Source organism: Opisthocomus hoazin, chromosome 2 (genome assembly GCF_030867145.1).
Source record: "Opisthocomus hoazin isolate bOpiHoa1 chromosome 2, bOpiHoa1.hap1, whole genome shotgun sequence".
Classification (NCBI taxonomy): Eukaryota; Metazoa; Chordata; class Aves; order Opisthocomiformes; family Opisthocomidae; genus Opisthocomus; species Opisthocomus hoazin.
Genome location: NC_134415.1, coordinates 4,464,558 through 4,481,155, shown reverse-complemented (window position 1 = coordinate 4,481,155; position 16,598 = coordinate 4,464,558). Strand labels below are relative to the sequence as shown.

General features: G+C 37.8%; 1 protein-coding gene across 1 annotated transcript in view; it reads left to right on the top strand.

Moving 5' to 3' along the window:
• Positions 1-6,765, top strand: part of WDR27 (WD repeat domain 27) — a 58,743-nt gene extending 51,978 nt beyond the window's left edge. The window contains 1 exon segment of the mRNA XM_075445411.1: positions 4,720-6,765. Coding sequence (XP_075301526.1) covers positions 4,720-4,749 — 30 coding nt within the window. The 3' untranslated portion in view covers positions 4,750-6,765.
• The last annotated feature ends 9,833 nt before the right edge of the window (positions 6,766-16,598 follow it).

Genomic DNA, 16,598 nt, shown 5'->3' with positions numbered 1-16,598 from the left:
GGAGTGAATGAAAGCCCTGCAAAGAGAAGTAAGAGAAGATAGCTGCAAGGTTAAGAATTATAGTTTCTGCTCTTTTAGTTAAGCCTTTTTTTCTGAAAATGATAGCGAAAGTGAAATGCCCATGGCTGGGTTTTCAGAGTTGCTGAGAAGTAGAGCTTGCTCTTGATTTAAGAGCTCTGAAAATCAGTGTACTCAATGCCTCAGAAAAAAACTGCTTTGCAGAGGACATGAAGAGAAGCTGCCAGATAAAATAAACCTCTCTTGCACCCTTCACAAATGACAGAACTGTCTTCCAGGAGCCAACAATACAATACTGAAAGGGGTAAGCAAGTGAGCATCTACTTTTCATGCTCCGTGAAGGGGAATGTAGAAAAACATTTTGTGAAATATACTTTGGATACAGTCTCCTCCTCTGCCCTGAGAAGCTGAAGCAACGAAGCTTTGCCAAACAAGAAGAACTAAGGCACTAATCATTAGGAGTTTGTTCAGCTATGTTTTGTGTGTAGAAGTAGGACTTAGACTTTAGCTATCTTACATAGCCTTCTAGGAAGCTGACTTTAAGGTATCTCATTTCTTTTTCTTGCCATCTTGAAAAGAGTCGCTGTCACGTGTTTCTCTTGCTCAACAAATGATATTCATAGAGTGCAGTTGAACATTTGCTGATACTAGAAATCATTCTGGGTGAGGTCTCAGTTCTAAAATTCCTGGGCTTTCATGTGGAACAGGTACAAATCTTCCCTCCCCACTTTGATTACAATGCAAGCTTTTGCACTCCAAGAAGATTCTGCTGTCTTACATGGTCTTTAAGAAACTTACAGCCTAATCGATTGGCAATTATGATATAAATGTATAGAGGATGTATAACAAAGCAGAGTTCAGCCATTAAAAAGATGATTAGATCAAATACAGGGAAACTGAAATTTGAAATAAACTGCATTCTGAATGCACTTTTTGGAAGAGGGAAAGCGAAGTCTTAGCTGACAGATTAAATATGAAAAGAAAAACAGACACAACTTCTGTCTCAAATTAAAAAAGCAACATAAAATGATTCCAGCTGTCTGATGGAGTATGATATAGCCACACCAAGCATTTTGGCCCAACTCCTGGCTGTATCTGAACTGTGTACAGCATAGTGCAAGAAAGGCAGGAAGCAGAAATCCTTTAAAGCTGCCTTTTGTGCCTCTTTTTCCTCGTCCACTGCATAAAGTACAGCAGGCTCAGAAGTTCTCGATTCTGCACTCCTTAACAAGTTTTCAGGCCTGCAGCGTGTGCTGGAGAAGGCAGGGAAGCGTAGAAGCTGATAAGGGGATCCTGTGATCCTTTTTCATATCCCCCATAAATGTTCAGCAGCTGGAATCACCGTTGCTCCTAGCCCCTGTGTTTCTGAAGAGTGGTGTTTGAGATGTTTAACAATTATGGTAATTCACGCATTAGAATATTGGCATTGTAATTTTAAGGGGAATGGTTCATCTATGCTTGTTCATAATTCAGTCACAATGTATGTACTTTGGAATATCATAGTAGCTGAGGCAGCCTGTGACAAGTTTTTTTACAGAACTGTAGCTGTATTCTATCCAGCTAGTTGCTTAGTCATTGAAGAGCCTTTCTTGCCAGCAACGGATCATTTTCCCACTGACAGATCGTACCATACCATACCATACCATACCATACCATACCATACCATACCATACCATACCATACCATACCATACCGCAGCATACCATACCACAAACACACATCTGGGACTTATTCCAGCATTTATGACCTTTATTTCGACTCCTCTAAGAACACCTGGAGAGAGTCACACTGACTCTGCCACTGTCTTTTTGGTCTGGGACCAGGTAGTGAGTGAGCTGTACTGTGGATTGAAGAGACAACTTATGTCTGGAGAAAGACAAATGACAAAGCTGCAGATTATCTTTTAAAATGCCACCTCAGTATGTGCATCATTCTTTAACCTGCATGCAAATGAATGCTTTAATTAATTTTTATTCAGGTCTTAGGAAAGTGTCCATCATTTATCTTATTATAAGGTTCTCATTTTATCCTATGGTATGCCATAATAAAATATGAAATATTTCTGCTTAGTCGACACTTGCTATGCGATAATCTAAGATGTGAATTTAAAGTAAAAAATGTGTTGTAAGAGAAACTGGGTCTCAGTTCTTTAAGAGCTGCTCCTTATAGCTGGTTAGTCTTCTCTTGCAATTTCCTGGAGTTCCTACTCCTTGCTTATTAATTGCCCTCTGTAATATTACAGAAAATTTAAATAACATGAGGAAAACACTAAAAATATAGTCTGTGTTTTAAAAGTATAGGCTGTAAAGTTGGATTTTTTATATCCTTACACCTTTATCCTTACACTGCTGACACAAAAGTGGGGAAACCAGACCCTGTGTAAATTATTCTATGACTGTGACAGAGAAGTGTGTGTATTAGGTGAAAGCCAATACATATCGAAAATGCCGAGGAGGTGGTCTGGCAGGCAATTTGCTCTGCTACACTGCCAGTTCCCTGTATAAAATCTCACAAAGATTGTGTACTCAAGAGAGAAGGTGCAGTTCTAATTTACTCAGCAAAATGGGATTGAAGTTCATGTAAATCAAAACAGAATAACAATGGGTTGAGTACCTGAAGTCTTCCTGCATTTTCCGACACTGACTTGAGGTCTTCAGACTCCGGGAAGAATCTGGCTCTTCACTTTTATTTTATGTTAGTGCTAGCTTTCTGTATGGCATCTGGGTTTATTTGCATTCTTTTCTCCTCCTGTTATGTGTTTTATTTACATGAATGGTGTCACTGAGACTGGTGAAATTACCGTTGTAAGCAACAGTCTTCTCTTACCCACTTAGCTGGCAGTGTGCTTTTTTGCTTTTTGGTTATATACTTTTGGAGAGAAGCTACCTTCCACATGTTCCGGATGAGTTCTCAAAGTTATCAGAAAATATTTTCTCTAGATGTTCAACCTGAAACTTCTATTGCATCTTAGCACAGAGTTACATGTGTCATAGATTTGAACTTTTTTCTAATTCCAGTAGTTTCTGTGTTGAGAGTGATGAGATAGAATAGCAACACTCATATATGAACGCTTTGTGCAATGAGGAAAGTCCTGTTTAACTGATTAGATATCCTTCCATGATAAGGCCACCTGCCTAGTGGATGAAGGAAAGGTAGTTTTTTTGATTTTGGTAAGGCTTTTGATACTGTCCATCACAGCATCCTTCTGGACAAGTTGTCCAACTGCGGGATGAGCACATTCGCAGTGCACTGGGTGAAGAACTGGCAGAAGGGCAGAGCTCAAAGTGTTGTACTCAATAGGGCCACGTCTGGCTGGCGACCAGCGGTGCTCCTCAGGGGTCACCAGCAGTGCTCCTCAGGGCTCGATTCTAATGACAGTTCTGTCAATAGATTTATCAGTGATCTGGATGCAGGAGTTGAATGCACCATTAGCAAGTTTGCTGACAATTCCAAACTAGGAGGTGCTGTTGATTCTTGAGGGTCAAGATGCCTTTCAGAGGGATCTAGATAGGTTGGAGCACTGGACATTGATTAATGGGATGAAATTTAAGAAGGCCAAGTGCCGGATTCTGCAGCTGGAATGGATTAATGCTGGGCACAAGTATAAATTGGGAGAGGAGTGGCTGGAGAGCAGCCCTGCAGAAAGGGATCTGGGGGTGCTGGTTGGCAGAAGGCTCCATAGCAGTCAGCAGCATGCCCTGGGAGCCAAGAGGGCAGATCACGTTCTGGGGTGCATCAAACACAGCATGACTAGCCAGTCAAAAGACGTCACCATCCTGCTGTATTCAGCACTGGTGTGGCCTCACCTCGAATACTGTGTGCAGGTCTGGGCCCCACCATTTAGGAAAGACATTGAAGTCCTTGAATGCGTCCAGAGGAGGGCAACAAAGCTGCTGAAAGGGCTGGAAGGCATGTCCCGCGAGGAGCGGCCAAGGGCTTTGGGCTTGTCTAGTTTGGAGAAAAGAGGCTGAGGGGCGACCTCATTGCTCTCTACATCATCCTGAGGAGGGGGCATGGGGAGGGAGGTGCTGATTCCTTCTTCCTGGGATCCAGTGATGGGATGCGTGGGAATGGCTCAAACCTGCATCTGCCAGGGGAGATTTGGACTTGACGTGAGGAAACTTTTCATTACAGAGAGGATGGTCAAATACTGGAACAGGCTTCCTGGAGTGGTAGTCAATGCCCCATGCCTGTCAATGTTTAAGAAGCATGTGGACAGTGCCCGTAATACCGTGCCTTTAAGTTTTGGTTAGCCCTGAAGTGGTCAGGTAGTTGGACTAGATGATTGGTTTAGGTTTCTACCAGCTGAATTCTATTCTATTCTGTTCCATTTAATGGTTGAACTCGATGATCTAGACAGTCTTCTCCAACCTAAACGATTCTATAATTTTATAATTCTATTCTGTTCTGTTCTGTTCTTCTTCCTGTCTCCTCCTTTCCCTAGCAGTATGTGCTGAGGAAATCTCTGATGACATTTCTTCCCAGCCCTGCACTAGCAAAAGGGATTAAATGTGTAACCATGTCCCAGCCTGGGCGCTGGCTCTGTCGCTTTGTGGGAAGGAGGCATGTACCTTCTGATGGGGGTGAGAGGTGTGGATCGTGTCATGATGATGTGACCATCTGAACAAATTCGCAAAAAGCATGTGTGAAACGCGGTTTGTGAGTCTTCTGTGTTCATCCAGTTTAGTTGTGTTTCCACAGGATGGCAAAACCCCACATCTCGGACACTAACGAGGCTCAGAGATCAAGCCCTCAGTCTGAAGAAGGAAGTGCGCCTGAAATAAATGGTTGCAAATCTTTTTGAGATGAGCAATACCTGTTCATTTCCCCATGGATTTCTTTGTCTCCTTGTAGTTTTTTTTAGAAATACCTGAGCTATTTTCCTTGGAAAAACATGCTAAACCAAAAGATCCTGAGAACAACAGTACTCCGTCAGAGCGAAGGTCCATTTGGCCCAATGCTTTGTCTCCAAAGTGGCCAACCATAAATGCCTGAAGGAGATCATATTTGATTTCAAAGTTTGTCTTACTTATTTTGAGTCATAGCAGTCGGTAACAGGGACATTATCTAACTAATCCTCTTAAGAGCAGTGTCATCTTTGTGGTACATTAATATTGTTAGTTCTGCAGCTCAGGCTTTTTTCCTTTGTTTTTTGAGTGCTCAGGTTGATTCAGATGTCATCCCATTATTTATGCCACAGGAGAAGCTCTCTCAGTAGCAGCATTACTGGAAAATTTAGGGAGTAAAGAACTCTATGCATTACTATTTGGGCCTCCTTGTTATACAGCCTTAGTGTTAGGACTAGCTGTCCTACTTGTAACAACAAGAAATACAGACTTTTGCAATGCTATCACTATTTTAAATGATTTTATATTTTTAAGGCAAAATGGGGAGAAAAAAACAAGTGAAGTCCAGTGGGTCTTGCAAAACTTGAAGTATAATTTGAAACTTATCCGTGCATAGAGTGCAAGCACAAGTATCTCTGCACAGGGTGGACTTTTGAATCATTGTTGTCGTTTTTGGAAGCAGAAATCTTGGAGTCTTGCTCGTCTTGTTATGAGCGTACAGTATGTTTTAAATGTCTCAGAAACTCCCCTTTGACAAGAATTTATTCTGTGTTTTATCACAAGGACACAAAAAAACCCTCCCTATGGGTTTCATACAAATTTTTTGGAGAAAAATCACTAGATTTCATTATTTTACAGTAGGCTGTCATCTCCACAACCAGGTGATCTATACAATATATCTTAAGGATCTGGTAAAGCTTGTATTAGTGAGATATTTACATATAAACGTCTTTGGGAAAGCTGCTTATTTTTGCTTACTCATCCTAGAAGGATACACAGAGGATCCGGAGTTCATGATGCCTTTAACAAGTACTGAAAAAAGAGCAAGAAAATATTTCTGCTATTTCGGTGTGCTTCACACAAGTGCTCCAGTCACATTCTGAAAAAACCTCAGTCTTTTATTTCATTAACTGTTCACTGGAACCCAAGATCCTACCAGGCTCGGTGCCTTCTAGGTGTCCACCCAATGAACATAATAACTGCAAGGAAGAGAGAGATTTCCAAATTTTGTTATGTATGTTTCTGTTGCTTAGATTCCTTAAAAAGCATCATAGTCATCAGATTATTCCATTATTCTTACAGCTAATACAGACATGTCAAATCCTTCTATTTTAGTGGTCTTTTCTGAATCCAAATAATGTGTTAAAATGTATTTCTTCCTTATGATGAATTACTTTGTACAACTTTATTTAAAATAAAAATTATTTTACAGGCTGAAAGAGCCAATTTTTCTGTTGGCATGACTCCACAAACCTTAATCGCATAAAGCCTGTATCTTGTATCTTACTGAAGCGGAGGAATTATTTTTGTCTCAAAAATGATTAAGGGACAAAGGGCTATGTTTTTCATCTAGAATTTTGGGACAAAGTGAAGGCTTTTGCTTATTCTTAACAAGACTGAAAATTCAAGTTTCCATTTTGAAAATTGGTTAACTTACTCCAGGAAAGTGCAATTGCTGTGATGCAGAGACTTTGAGAAATGACAAGGATCCCTTAAATCCTGAAGGAATATCCAGAATTGTTCTGTATCTATATTTGTCTGAATGGGTGTACATATTTTTCATCTATGTGCACCCTATCCATTATAACTAGATACACCAATAATGCAGTTAAAACAAATGAAGGTAGGACTTTTCTGTTAAACTGTGAAAGCTGTGAAATTCTTCATCAAATTGTTAGTGGCAGGAAAACTTAAAAAAAAATCGGTTGGCTTTGGTACTTCTAAAGAAATTCGACCTTGCCTTGATTAGAACACTTTTATTGATATGCTTAAAATATGTTATGTTCTTTACTTTCAAATTTATAAATTTAATAAAATACGAATTCTTGAAACAAATGAGAAATACGATTACTTTGTTGTGCGTCTTTTATTAACGCAGCTCTTAAAAACTAACTAGTGAAATATAAATCTTGTTTCTCATTATTATGCTGAGATAAATTTCAGGCAAAGGCTTTTTATTAGTGTATCCAAAAAGAGATAAAGTAATCATAGTTTTAAATCTATAAATGTGTATATTCGGCAGAAATTAATGTATTTTTTCCTTACTTACAGTCAAGACAGATCATCCATGGTCTCACAGTGTACCCAGAACTCATGATGATAAATTCAACAGTATTTGTTAGGAATAGACGTTGCATTGTAATTACATGCTATGAAGTTTCCGGAGTTCAGCACAAATCTGTTAAGTATGGCACTTGCAGGCATAAACTATGTGGATTATCCAAGGATTTAAGGAAGCTCATTCTTCTCTGCCTTCCGTCATGCAGTTCTGTTTTCGCTCTCCTTTGAATTTTTTCGTTGTTTGTGTTTTGGTTTTTCTCTCCTTTTGAGCACTTGGAAAAATCAAGAGGCACCTTGCACAACACTGAAATTTGCTGGAGATATTTTAGCATTTGGAAACTTCATGGGGAAGGTGAAAATGAGTAGGTCTACTATAAATCTGAAAATGTGCTTCATCAGTAAAAAAGTTAAAAATAAAATTATTCCTGTGTTGATAGGATATTACCCAGGATGAGCAATGAACTCCACAGAGAGGTTTGTTACCGTGTATCTACTGCAGTTCAAAAGTTTTGAAAGCCAGCCTTTCCATATCAGATTTTTCCCCTAGTTCTGTAAGGTCTGGCATACTGCAGGCAATGAAAAATTCTGTATAAGATGGACACTTTTATTATAGGGAAGGGATCCTGGAACAGATACTGATCATATGCAGGCAGCTCGAGCCCATTAGCCTTTACTAGTTCTGTATCAGCAGTAGCCCTGTAAAGTCACCAGTTGGTCTTCACTCGTTTACAAGAGTTTACACTAAAATGTAACATGCTGCCATTGCAGAATGAGATGATGTTGTTTACAATTAGAATTCTAGGTCTGAGATATTGTGATGCATGTAATACAGGAGCCTTTGTAGAACAGAATAATCAGAATTTAATTGCTCAGTTTGAATTTGGACAGAGCACTGGGGGTGAGAAGCCTGTGGCAGTGAAAAGCAACATCTGATTCCAATTACCAGATTTTAGCTAACTTTCCTATATTCAAGATTTTTTACAAATGTATAATGCCAAATATAACAAATAATATAATAGTAAAAAGGAAAACAGAAATCATAGAGCTATCATTCTAAGAAAAGGCATAAAGTAAGATTACAGTTCATATAAATTTATGGAGACTATGACATAAAGGTTACTCTGTCAAGAGTAGATATTTGTGTTAGAATTTCTTAAGAGTAGTAGATATAGAACCAGCAGATGAATCTTGAGAACTTCCAAGAAATTGTACTGTAAACTGAATATGACACTACATCTGACAGCATTGTATTGTACCTGGAGCACATAAAATTTTCTCCTGTGATTCTAAGTAGAAGTTACATTCCTTCCATTTTATTTTCAGGGCTTTTTTAGTACAAAGTCTGATACAAAATTAAGAAATACCTTTGTCGGTTTTGCTTAAGAAGCAGTGAAAAGGTCTAGAGGAATACATTAATGATAACAATAGATGCCTATAGATGCCCGTCATTTGCAATTTACTTCCTGTCAGGTAATAATAATTACAAAAAAGTGCTATTTGGGAAAAATAACTTTTTCATTGGGCTGTTTTAGTTAAATATCTGATAGTACTCATATTAGGGCTAAAAAAATACCTCGTGAGGGACACCCAAGCTGTGATTTGTCACAAAATTAATCAGGATTTCTTAAAAATTTCCTCCCTGCCTTGCAGAATACTGCATTTTTAATGTGAAGAATGAACAGGGGCTACTGTTTTGTTTTCCTTGTAATCTATACTTGATCTGAAAGTTTTCAGTTGATTCCAGCTAGCATCTGGTATCTTAGCATCTGCTCCAAAATAAAACTTTTGAAGTTCTCCCATCAATAACGTATGTACGCAGTTATATTGTGATACTTAGTGACTGAAGTGTTTTTCAATCCTAAGTGCATTCTCCTTCCAAATTTCAGATTTATTCTATATTTGAAGGTTGGAACAAATTCCGTCTATGGATGACTCAACTTCAGAATGTTTTGTTTGCACTGCAGAATATGATACACGCTCCGTTGGGAAGCTGCTAGTCTGGCAGATTCAGCTGGTTTTCCCACTGCCTTACCAAGTGTTATGCAAGCATTGCTATCCCATGACTTGAACAGCTCCTCTTACTTTTACTTTAGATGCAGAAACACAGAGTTTTAAAACATCTTGTGAATAATAAGCTCCTGCATGAAAGTTCAGTGCATTATTACAAGATTCCTATGAGTGGTACAAACGTCTGTATGGAACAAATATGATTCTACTTTCTTTAAGTGTGAGTTATATGGCTTTATTATTTTTAAACAGAACATCCTTTTCTCTTGAAAATCTTTAAATATGCAGTATGTCACTTAAGACCGTGGCTTGGCTTTTGAATTTGCTGTGATCTGCAAAATATTTTCCTGAGGAAAAGGTGGATTACCCAACAATAAAATTTCTTTCTGTGGGTAAATAGATATGGGGAGGAATAATTCAGAAACAAAATATATTTTGAGTCGCAATCCGTATCATCCAGGAACATACACACATTACAAATCTCTCAGCCACAGAGGATGGGCACCATCCAGAGGAAAACAAAACCTTTATAAAAAGGAAGCAATACTGAATTAATAAAACCAGTTGTTATCTAAGTCAGTCATTCAGATGGAATGATGAGGCTGCCTGCTAAGGAACTTACGGGGTGTGTTAGAATGGCAGAACTATACTGCTTTCAGATAGGTTATTTTAAAAGGTAAATCACTATTAACCTTTCATGAATATATGTTTATTACATAACCAATAAATATTGATCAATGCGAGGGCGTTTTATACAGGGAAATGAGCCATAGTATCTCCTCTTTCATGCATGGAGAGCTAATAGAGTTCCCAGGACCTGAGCTGGCGTTTCTGGCCTCCTGAAAAAGGAAATGCAAACAAAAGAGACCATCATGGAGTCTGGAGGAAGAGAGGATGTTCTTTGGTTCTCTAGGAGCAAGTTAAAGCAAACAAATGTTAATATATTTGTTTAATTACATAATTATGACTTGTACTGGAAAAGAGAGAGGCTTTTCTTTATCCTATTGCATGGGAAATGGTAAAGAAGCAAGAGATTTTTATTTATTATTTCATTAAATAATTTTGTAAATAAACGACATGATATCAGGTCTGGAATCCATTTGACTGACATCACTACAGCTGGCCAGCCTCTCATAGTGCTTACAGCTGAAGTGAAAAACAGTCACAGTTTTTAAGCTTCCACTTCTGTAAACATTTCCTGTTCCACGGAGCTATTTTCAGAGTCTTAATGTGCAGTCGTTCCAAAGAAGTGGTGCCAATGAGTAGACTATAAAAAGCGGTATTGAAAATCACTTACTTTAATTTAGTACAATGTTACATATTAGATGGCAAAGTGCCTTTAACCTAGCTATGTATACCCATTTTCTGGCATTATTTGATTTATTAAATATTTGCTCTTTTGTGTCTGATGGGCACAAACTATGGCCTCACAGTTCAAAAGGAGAATGAATGAGAGAGACCATCGGAGTTATATTCAAGACCTAGAATGAAGGGCTTCCTAAGAGCTAAACTTAAGTTACAGGTCATGAATGGATAATATTCAAACCATATTCACTGTGCATCCTCTTGTTTCATTTTCATTTCCACTATGCTTCTAAGTTACAAATTTCTAGACTTTGAAAATTGGAATGATTTGAAAGTAAAACTGAATATTTAAACTAAGAGAACATCAAAGTGACTGAGATTTATACAGTGGATGGTAGGTACAGTATTCTATAGGAAATGGAATTTTGGAGCGTTGATTGAGAGTAGGTCATACAGCAATATTCATGGCAGAGATATTCACAACACAACAGTGGCACTTTATTAAAAGTAATATTGGAGTCTGGAAATCTAAGTAGACTGCAAGAACATGCAACTCATATTAAGGTATCAGAGGTTTTTGTACTTTTCCAGGATTTCATACATAAGAGTGTAAGGCATTTGCTACAGATGTTGGCTTATGGACTAAATAGCAGTGTATAAGAACATTCAACTGGTTTAGGCTTCTGAGAGCTTGCAGATCCTTTTTGAAAATGGGATTAGAACCTACTCATAAGTCAGTTATTTAGTTATTATTTATTAATTTATTAGATCTTTTATTCAGTGGTTGAGCTTTTAGTCCTTTAGCTCAACTCGTGGAGGCTCTTACTGTTTTTGTTGAATGGCCTGAGTCGCGGTCCTCAAGGCAACCCACAATAGGTGGTCATAATGTGTTGGCAGTATGGGAGAGTCCATCAATAACAAATAGCTCTTAAATAGCACGTATCATGGGTGGTCCAAGAGTTTCCTGGGAGGGACAGTTTCAGGAAGACACTTTGGCTAGGATGGGAGCAGTGCTCTCTGTTCATAGATGAGTTCTCCATTTAGTTCTGGTAAACATGGCTAACCTTGTGACAGCCACTCCACTGGGAAGGAGAGAGAGAAAAAGAAGAGTCTGCATACACAGAAACTCCATATGAAATGGTCTCATAGGTTATAGTCTCATTTTAAGGCATACTTTGATGAACTGACTTTATTTTTCAGTGAAGAAAATCAGAGATTGTGGTAAGGTAGTGAAAGACCAGAATATCTGATTACACATCTTGTAATATTTTTAAAAGTAGATAAAGTCTTTACATTAATTTGTATTGTCACATTCTTCTGATAGAATGCAGTTTTGCTTCGTAATACTGTATACAGTTGCACCCTTGTGCTGCTCTCTTGCCAAACCACAGAATTTTTCCAGATCTTGAAGTTGAAGGGAATTTGTGTGCCAAACTGCTGTAGGGAAACGTTGATTTGAATTGTATTTGCTTAGTGTGGGAATGAATCACTTTGATTACCTTGTTATTAGAGCAGAGTTTTGTTTTGTTGATGGTTTCTTAAGAATGACACTACTCCAAGAGTACAGCTCCTTTCGTCTGAAATATCAGTGGTGCTGTTGCTAAGTTTCAATGCCTTTCGTGTATTCCCCATATGACAGTGCGTTTGTCTGTTCTTAGTGGTTTATACCAACATACTTATGTGAGAGATGCTAAACTCCGAAATTTAGCCATCATGAATCAGCAAAGTAGCCATTTCTTTCCTTTCCAGTAGTCTGGGTAATGTATGTTTATTCTGAATTAAATGTAGTCTTATGTCTGTCTTTCTATAAAATGCCAGTCCTGCAATAGCAAAACCAATTATGTTAAGACAAATAGAATGAAGAAAAAACAGAAAAAACATGTTGCTATAAACAGCTACTAGGGTTGAATCATGCAAGAGTTTTGTGAATGTTTTCATTTTAGCATGTAAGTTGTTTATTAATTTCCAACATTTTCTGAACAAATTATTAACACATGTTTTTCTTCTCAGCTCTCACGAGAAAAATCTTTCAATATTTTTAAAGTAAGAAGTGAGCAAAAAGACTTACTATTTGCACTTTTTGTGTGCTTGTTTTTGTCTGTCTCGAAAAATTTGAATACTTCAGTAGCATCAAATAGATGCTAAAATCACAGCAAGGATCTAGTGTGTTCATGCAGTGTCTTTCACTGGTTTGTGAGAAGGGACGGGTGCAGTTTTCTACTGCATCATGTTTCAGACGTACAACAAACCTGTCGTGACTCTTTATGCTGCTTAATTTTGTGGGAAAAAAAGGGTCACAAAGAAAGAGACAATAAACTACACTGCTTTAGTATTAGTTAGTTCTGGCACACAAAGTGGCGTTACAGTCAGATAGAAATGAGCTATTCGTAATTTTATGGTTAGTTATGCAAGCATATAAGCCTGTCTATTTAGTTACTGAAATCTGTAATATGTCTCCGTTTGCTCTCATCCCCCCTACTTGTCTGATAATATGAGAATAGAAACAGACTAGTGAAGTCTTTTAGTTGTAATTAGTGTTGTTTTCTTTCATCATTTGCTGTTTAAAAAAAAACATAGCTAATTAAGTTACAAAAATGAAAGGTTTTTGCGAGATCAACATTGATCATTGATGTCGCCAGTGCAAATGGTCAATACGTTCTGATTTCCTGCAGCTGACAATATGTTCTAATTTCCTGCAAGTTCGCTTGATGAAGAATTCGGAAAAATTGGTTCTTCGTTTCTTTTGTTTCCGAAATTCCTCATGTGAATCTGAAACTGACTGTTGCCTCACAAAAGATTGATTTCATAGTTGATTTCTTGGATGGTGTGGTCACTCCTCTGTGTATTCGTGTTCATGAAAGAGTAAACTATCCCTTTTTGATTTATTAATTCACATTGCTGTTGTTTCATACAGGAATAAGTAAGACTTTCTTTATGTACACACAGTCGTAGAGATCATCAGAAAATCTAGAATTTATCATCTTATTCTGAAGAAAGCTTCAGGTCTAACTGATATTGCCCAACTACAGATGTTCAGGTGTGTTCAGGGTTCTTACATGGCATTTGAATGTTTCTGTTCAGCAGAAATACTTGTCCCTTAAAGAAGGTGGTGAGGGCGGGGTGGGGATGCAATCTTGTAAACTAACATTCTTTGTAGGAGGCATATTACTAGTTTGGAGGAAACAAAGCGGTTACATAGCTCATTACTGGCCCAGTTCCATCCCAGATCCTGAAAGTGTTGGCCTGGCCTATGGTGAGAGCAGCCTCACCAATTTAAGCACGTTAGGAAAGTCATTTACCATGTGTACCTGTGCACCTTCAACCTTTTGTGACTGCCATTACAGCCTGCTTACAATTGTGATGCTGTAGATACTGTCATTTGTCACTGATGACATTTATTTCTTCATGCTGTTTAAGAAATGCAGGTATTTTTAAAAAGTTAATTGATTCTTTGGGCAAAATGAATTTTGCTGATGGGTAATGGCAAAGAAATCATTCATGGGACTGCAGAAAATGAAAGCGAATTAATGATCTATTTGTGCTTTTACATGTATTTGAACATTTCTAAATGGGAAGTTAATTTAGGCAGCAATCTTTTCCTGTCAGTACAGCTGAAAAAATATTTTTACACCGCTAGATCCTATATATGATCTGATACCATGCTGAGGTGGACAGGCGAGGGATAATTAAAACTTGCAGAATTGTTGGCAACACTTTTTGATTTCCATGCGCCCTTTTCTGAGCTGCTCCATCGTCATTTCAAATAGTCTCCGATCGGTTGGTGGCTCTGCTGGACAAGGCACAATCTTGGCTAGAACACTGCTTTGCTCTGGAAATTCAGCATTGATGATATGCCATTTTTGGCTTACTTTTGTAAGTCATTGCAAATGTTGTCAAATACAGTTTGGAAGGAAAGTGTATATTGGCTTAGTCACCAATACAGCTCCTGGTCACAACTGTCCTTGTTGAAAATCAGCTTAATATTAATCTTGTCTGTGATGCTGAGGTGCAACATTCTAAAGGTTTCAAGGACTGCTCATGAGATCTCTTACGAGTTCAGTAGCAGATTTTTAAAAGATATCATGCTAGCAAATTTCGTAGAAAGTGGATTTTCTGCAGAATAGTTCATATGTCTCTCTCTCATATTAATGGACCGTGGATGCTGAGGACGAGTAATGAATGGTAGCCTGATGTTTTCAACAGTCTGTACTCTTCTTCTTTGCCTTATATCAAGTGGCAGAACAAGATCAATCATGAAAGTATTTGCAACAAAACCAAACTCTTGCTTCCATCTTTGCTGCTGTTTTTAATGACTTTCTATGTAAAACTTATAATCATGGAAAACTGATCAGTTGCCATGTTCTCGAGAAATTGTTGCATGTCAAGAGTGGCATGCTTGTCAAAAGCTTTGACGGGGCAGTGAGACTGCCAGAAATATACTTACCATCTAGGCTTCTGCGTAGCATTTCGTCTTCAAGGACACTGTGCCCCTTGGAAACTTTGTGGGTGCTGAGTCAGCAGTGGATCTGGAGAGAAGTTGGAAGGAGGGAGGCTGATGAGAGTGAATTAAATGTAGGTAAGGAAGGAGTAGCACGGGAAAGAAAACAAAGGGATCCACAGGGTAAAACTGGACAGAATTACCCATTTTGACTAAGTTTCAAACATTTACTAAGGTTGTATTTATTTGGAACGATCACTAGGGAATTTTCTGATCCTCCCACAGATAAGCCAGGGAGTTTGCAACAAGGTAAAAATATACATTTTTTTTTTTTTTAAATGACTTCATGAGCCTTCATTGTGTGTCTGCTTGATTCAGAAACATTCTTGCCATAGCATGTAGTTAAAGAAAATTCAGAGACTGCTTACCCTGCCTTGTTATAAATTGTCTTTGTGCTATAGAGGGATTCCATGGTCAGAGTGTGGGCAACTGTGCGTATTGGAATTTCACATCAGACCTGCATTCAGCATGCCCAAAGCTAAATATTCTGTGTTCCAAAGAAACTTAATCTGTGTTTGACATTAGCAATTTGTGTTGAATGATCATTTTTGGCTATTTGTTGGAGACATGCAAGGCATATTATTATAGCTGATGTAATATGGTCTTTTTTTTTTAACTGAAAGATTATATAAGAAATAATAATATAGCTATAGGTCAAATGTCTTGAAACTAGTAAATCTTTTCAATTTAAAGAACTGTGATATTAAAGAATAACAGCTGTCTGTCTCTTTGCATTTTTAAATCCAGTCATTTTTTTCCACTTGCCGGTGAGTCCTCATGCTGCTCAGAGAAAACACATAAGAATTTCTCCAGACCTGTTTGTCTGTAAGTCTGTGTGAAGTCTTTGGTCATTCTGTGAAATAACTTCATCCAGCATTCATTTTCTATTAATAACTTGCAAGAATTAATACTCTGGCAGAGTAACAGTATACCTTACATACATATTTTCTCTTACTTTGTATTACCATAACAGTAAATGTCAAAGATTGTTACTATTACGAAGTAATTTTCTCTGGCATTCAAACATCATGTCTTTGATTTTCCCATTCTAACTATTAACTTAGTTCTGAATCAATTAGATTAATTTCTATCTATCAATATCAAAATAGATCAGTGTAGCACTAATAAACACTTTGCGGCATTCCCCAAGAACTGTTCTGTTCTTTTTAATAGAAGGGCAGGCTAATGAATTATTGATTGCAAAGATGCCTGACACAGATGACTTGTCCTCCTGTGCAAGCAAGATGCTGAAAGCTTGATGCAGAAACAAACTTTACAAATTTGGTAATGAAAATGAATAGCTTAGATCTGATGCAGTGAAAAAAAGAAGGGAAGGTAGCAAGTGGCGTGGTCAAAGTGATGGACTTCTGATTTTTGTTTGAAATCAAGGGGTGACAATAGTGAAGGCAAAGAAGGATGAAAGCAATTAGTAAGTCAGGGATAAAGGATATTGTTGCAATGCAACCTACAGTTTGATAAATGTTTTAGCTGTTTAAGTGAATGTGGAAGACCATATCCTTGAGATCTTAAGCAGCAAGAATTTGTAGGATAAACACATAACCTAGAGGTGATGACATAGAAGGAAATTGAAGTTGAAGATGATTTCCAGTTTAGCAGTCCCAGTGACAAGTTGTTGTCTACAA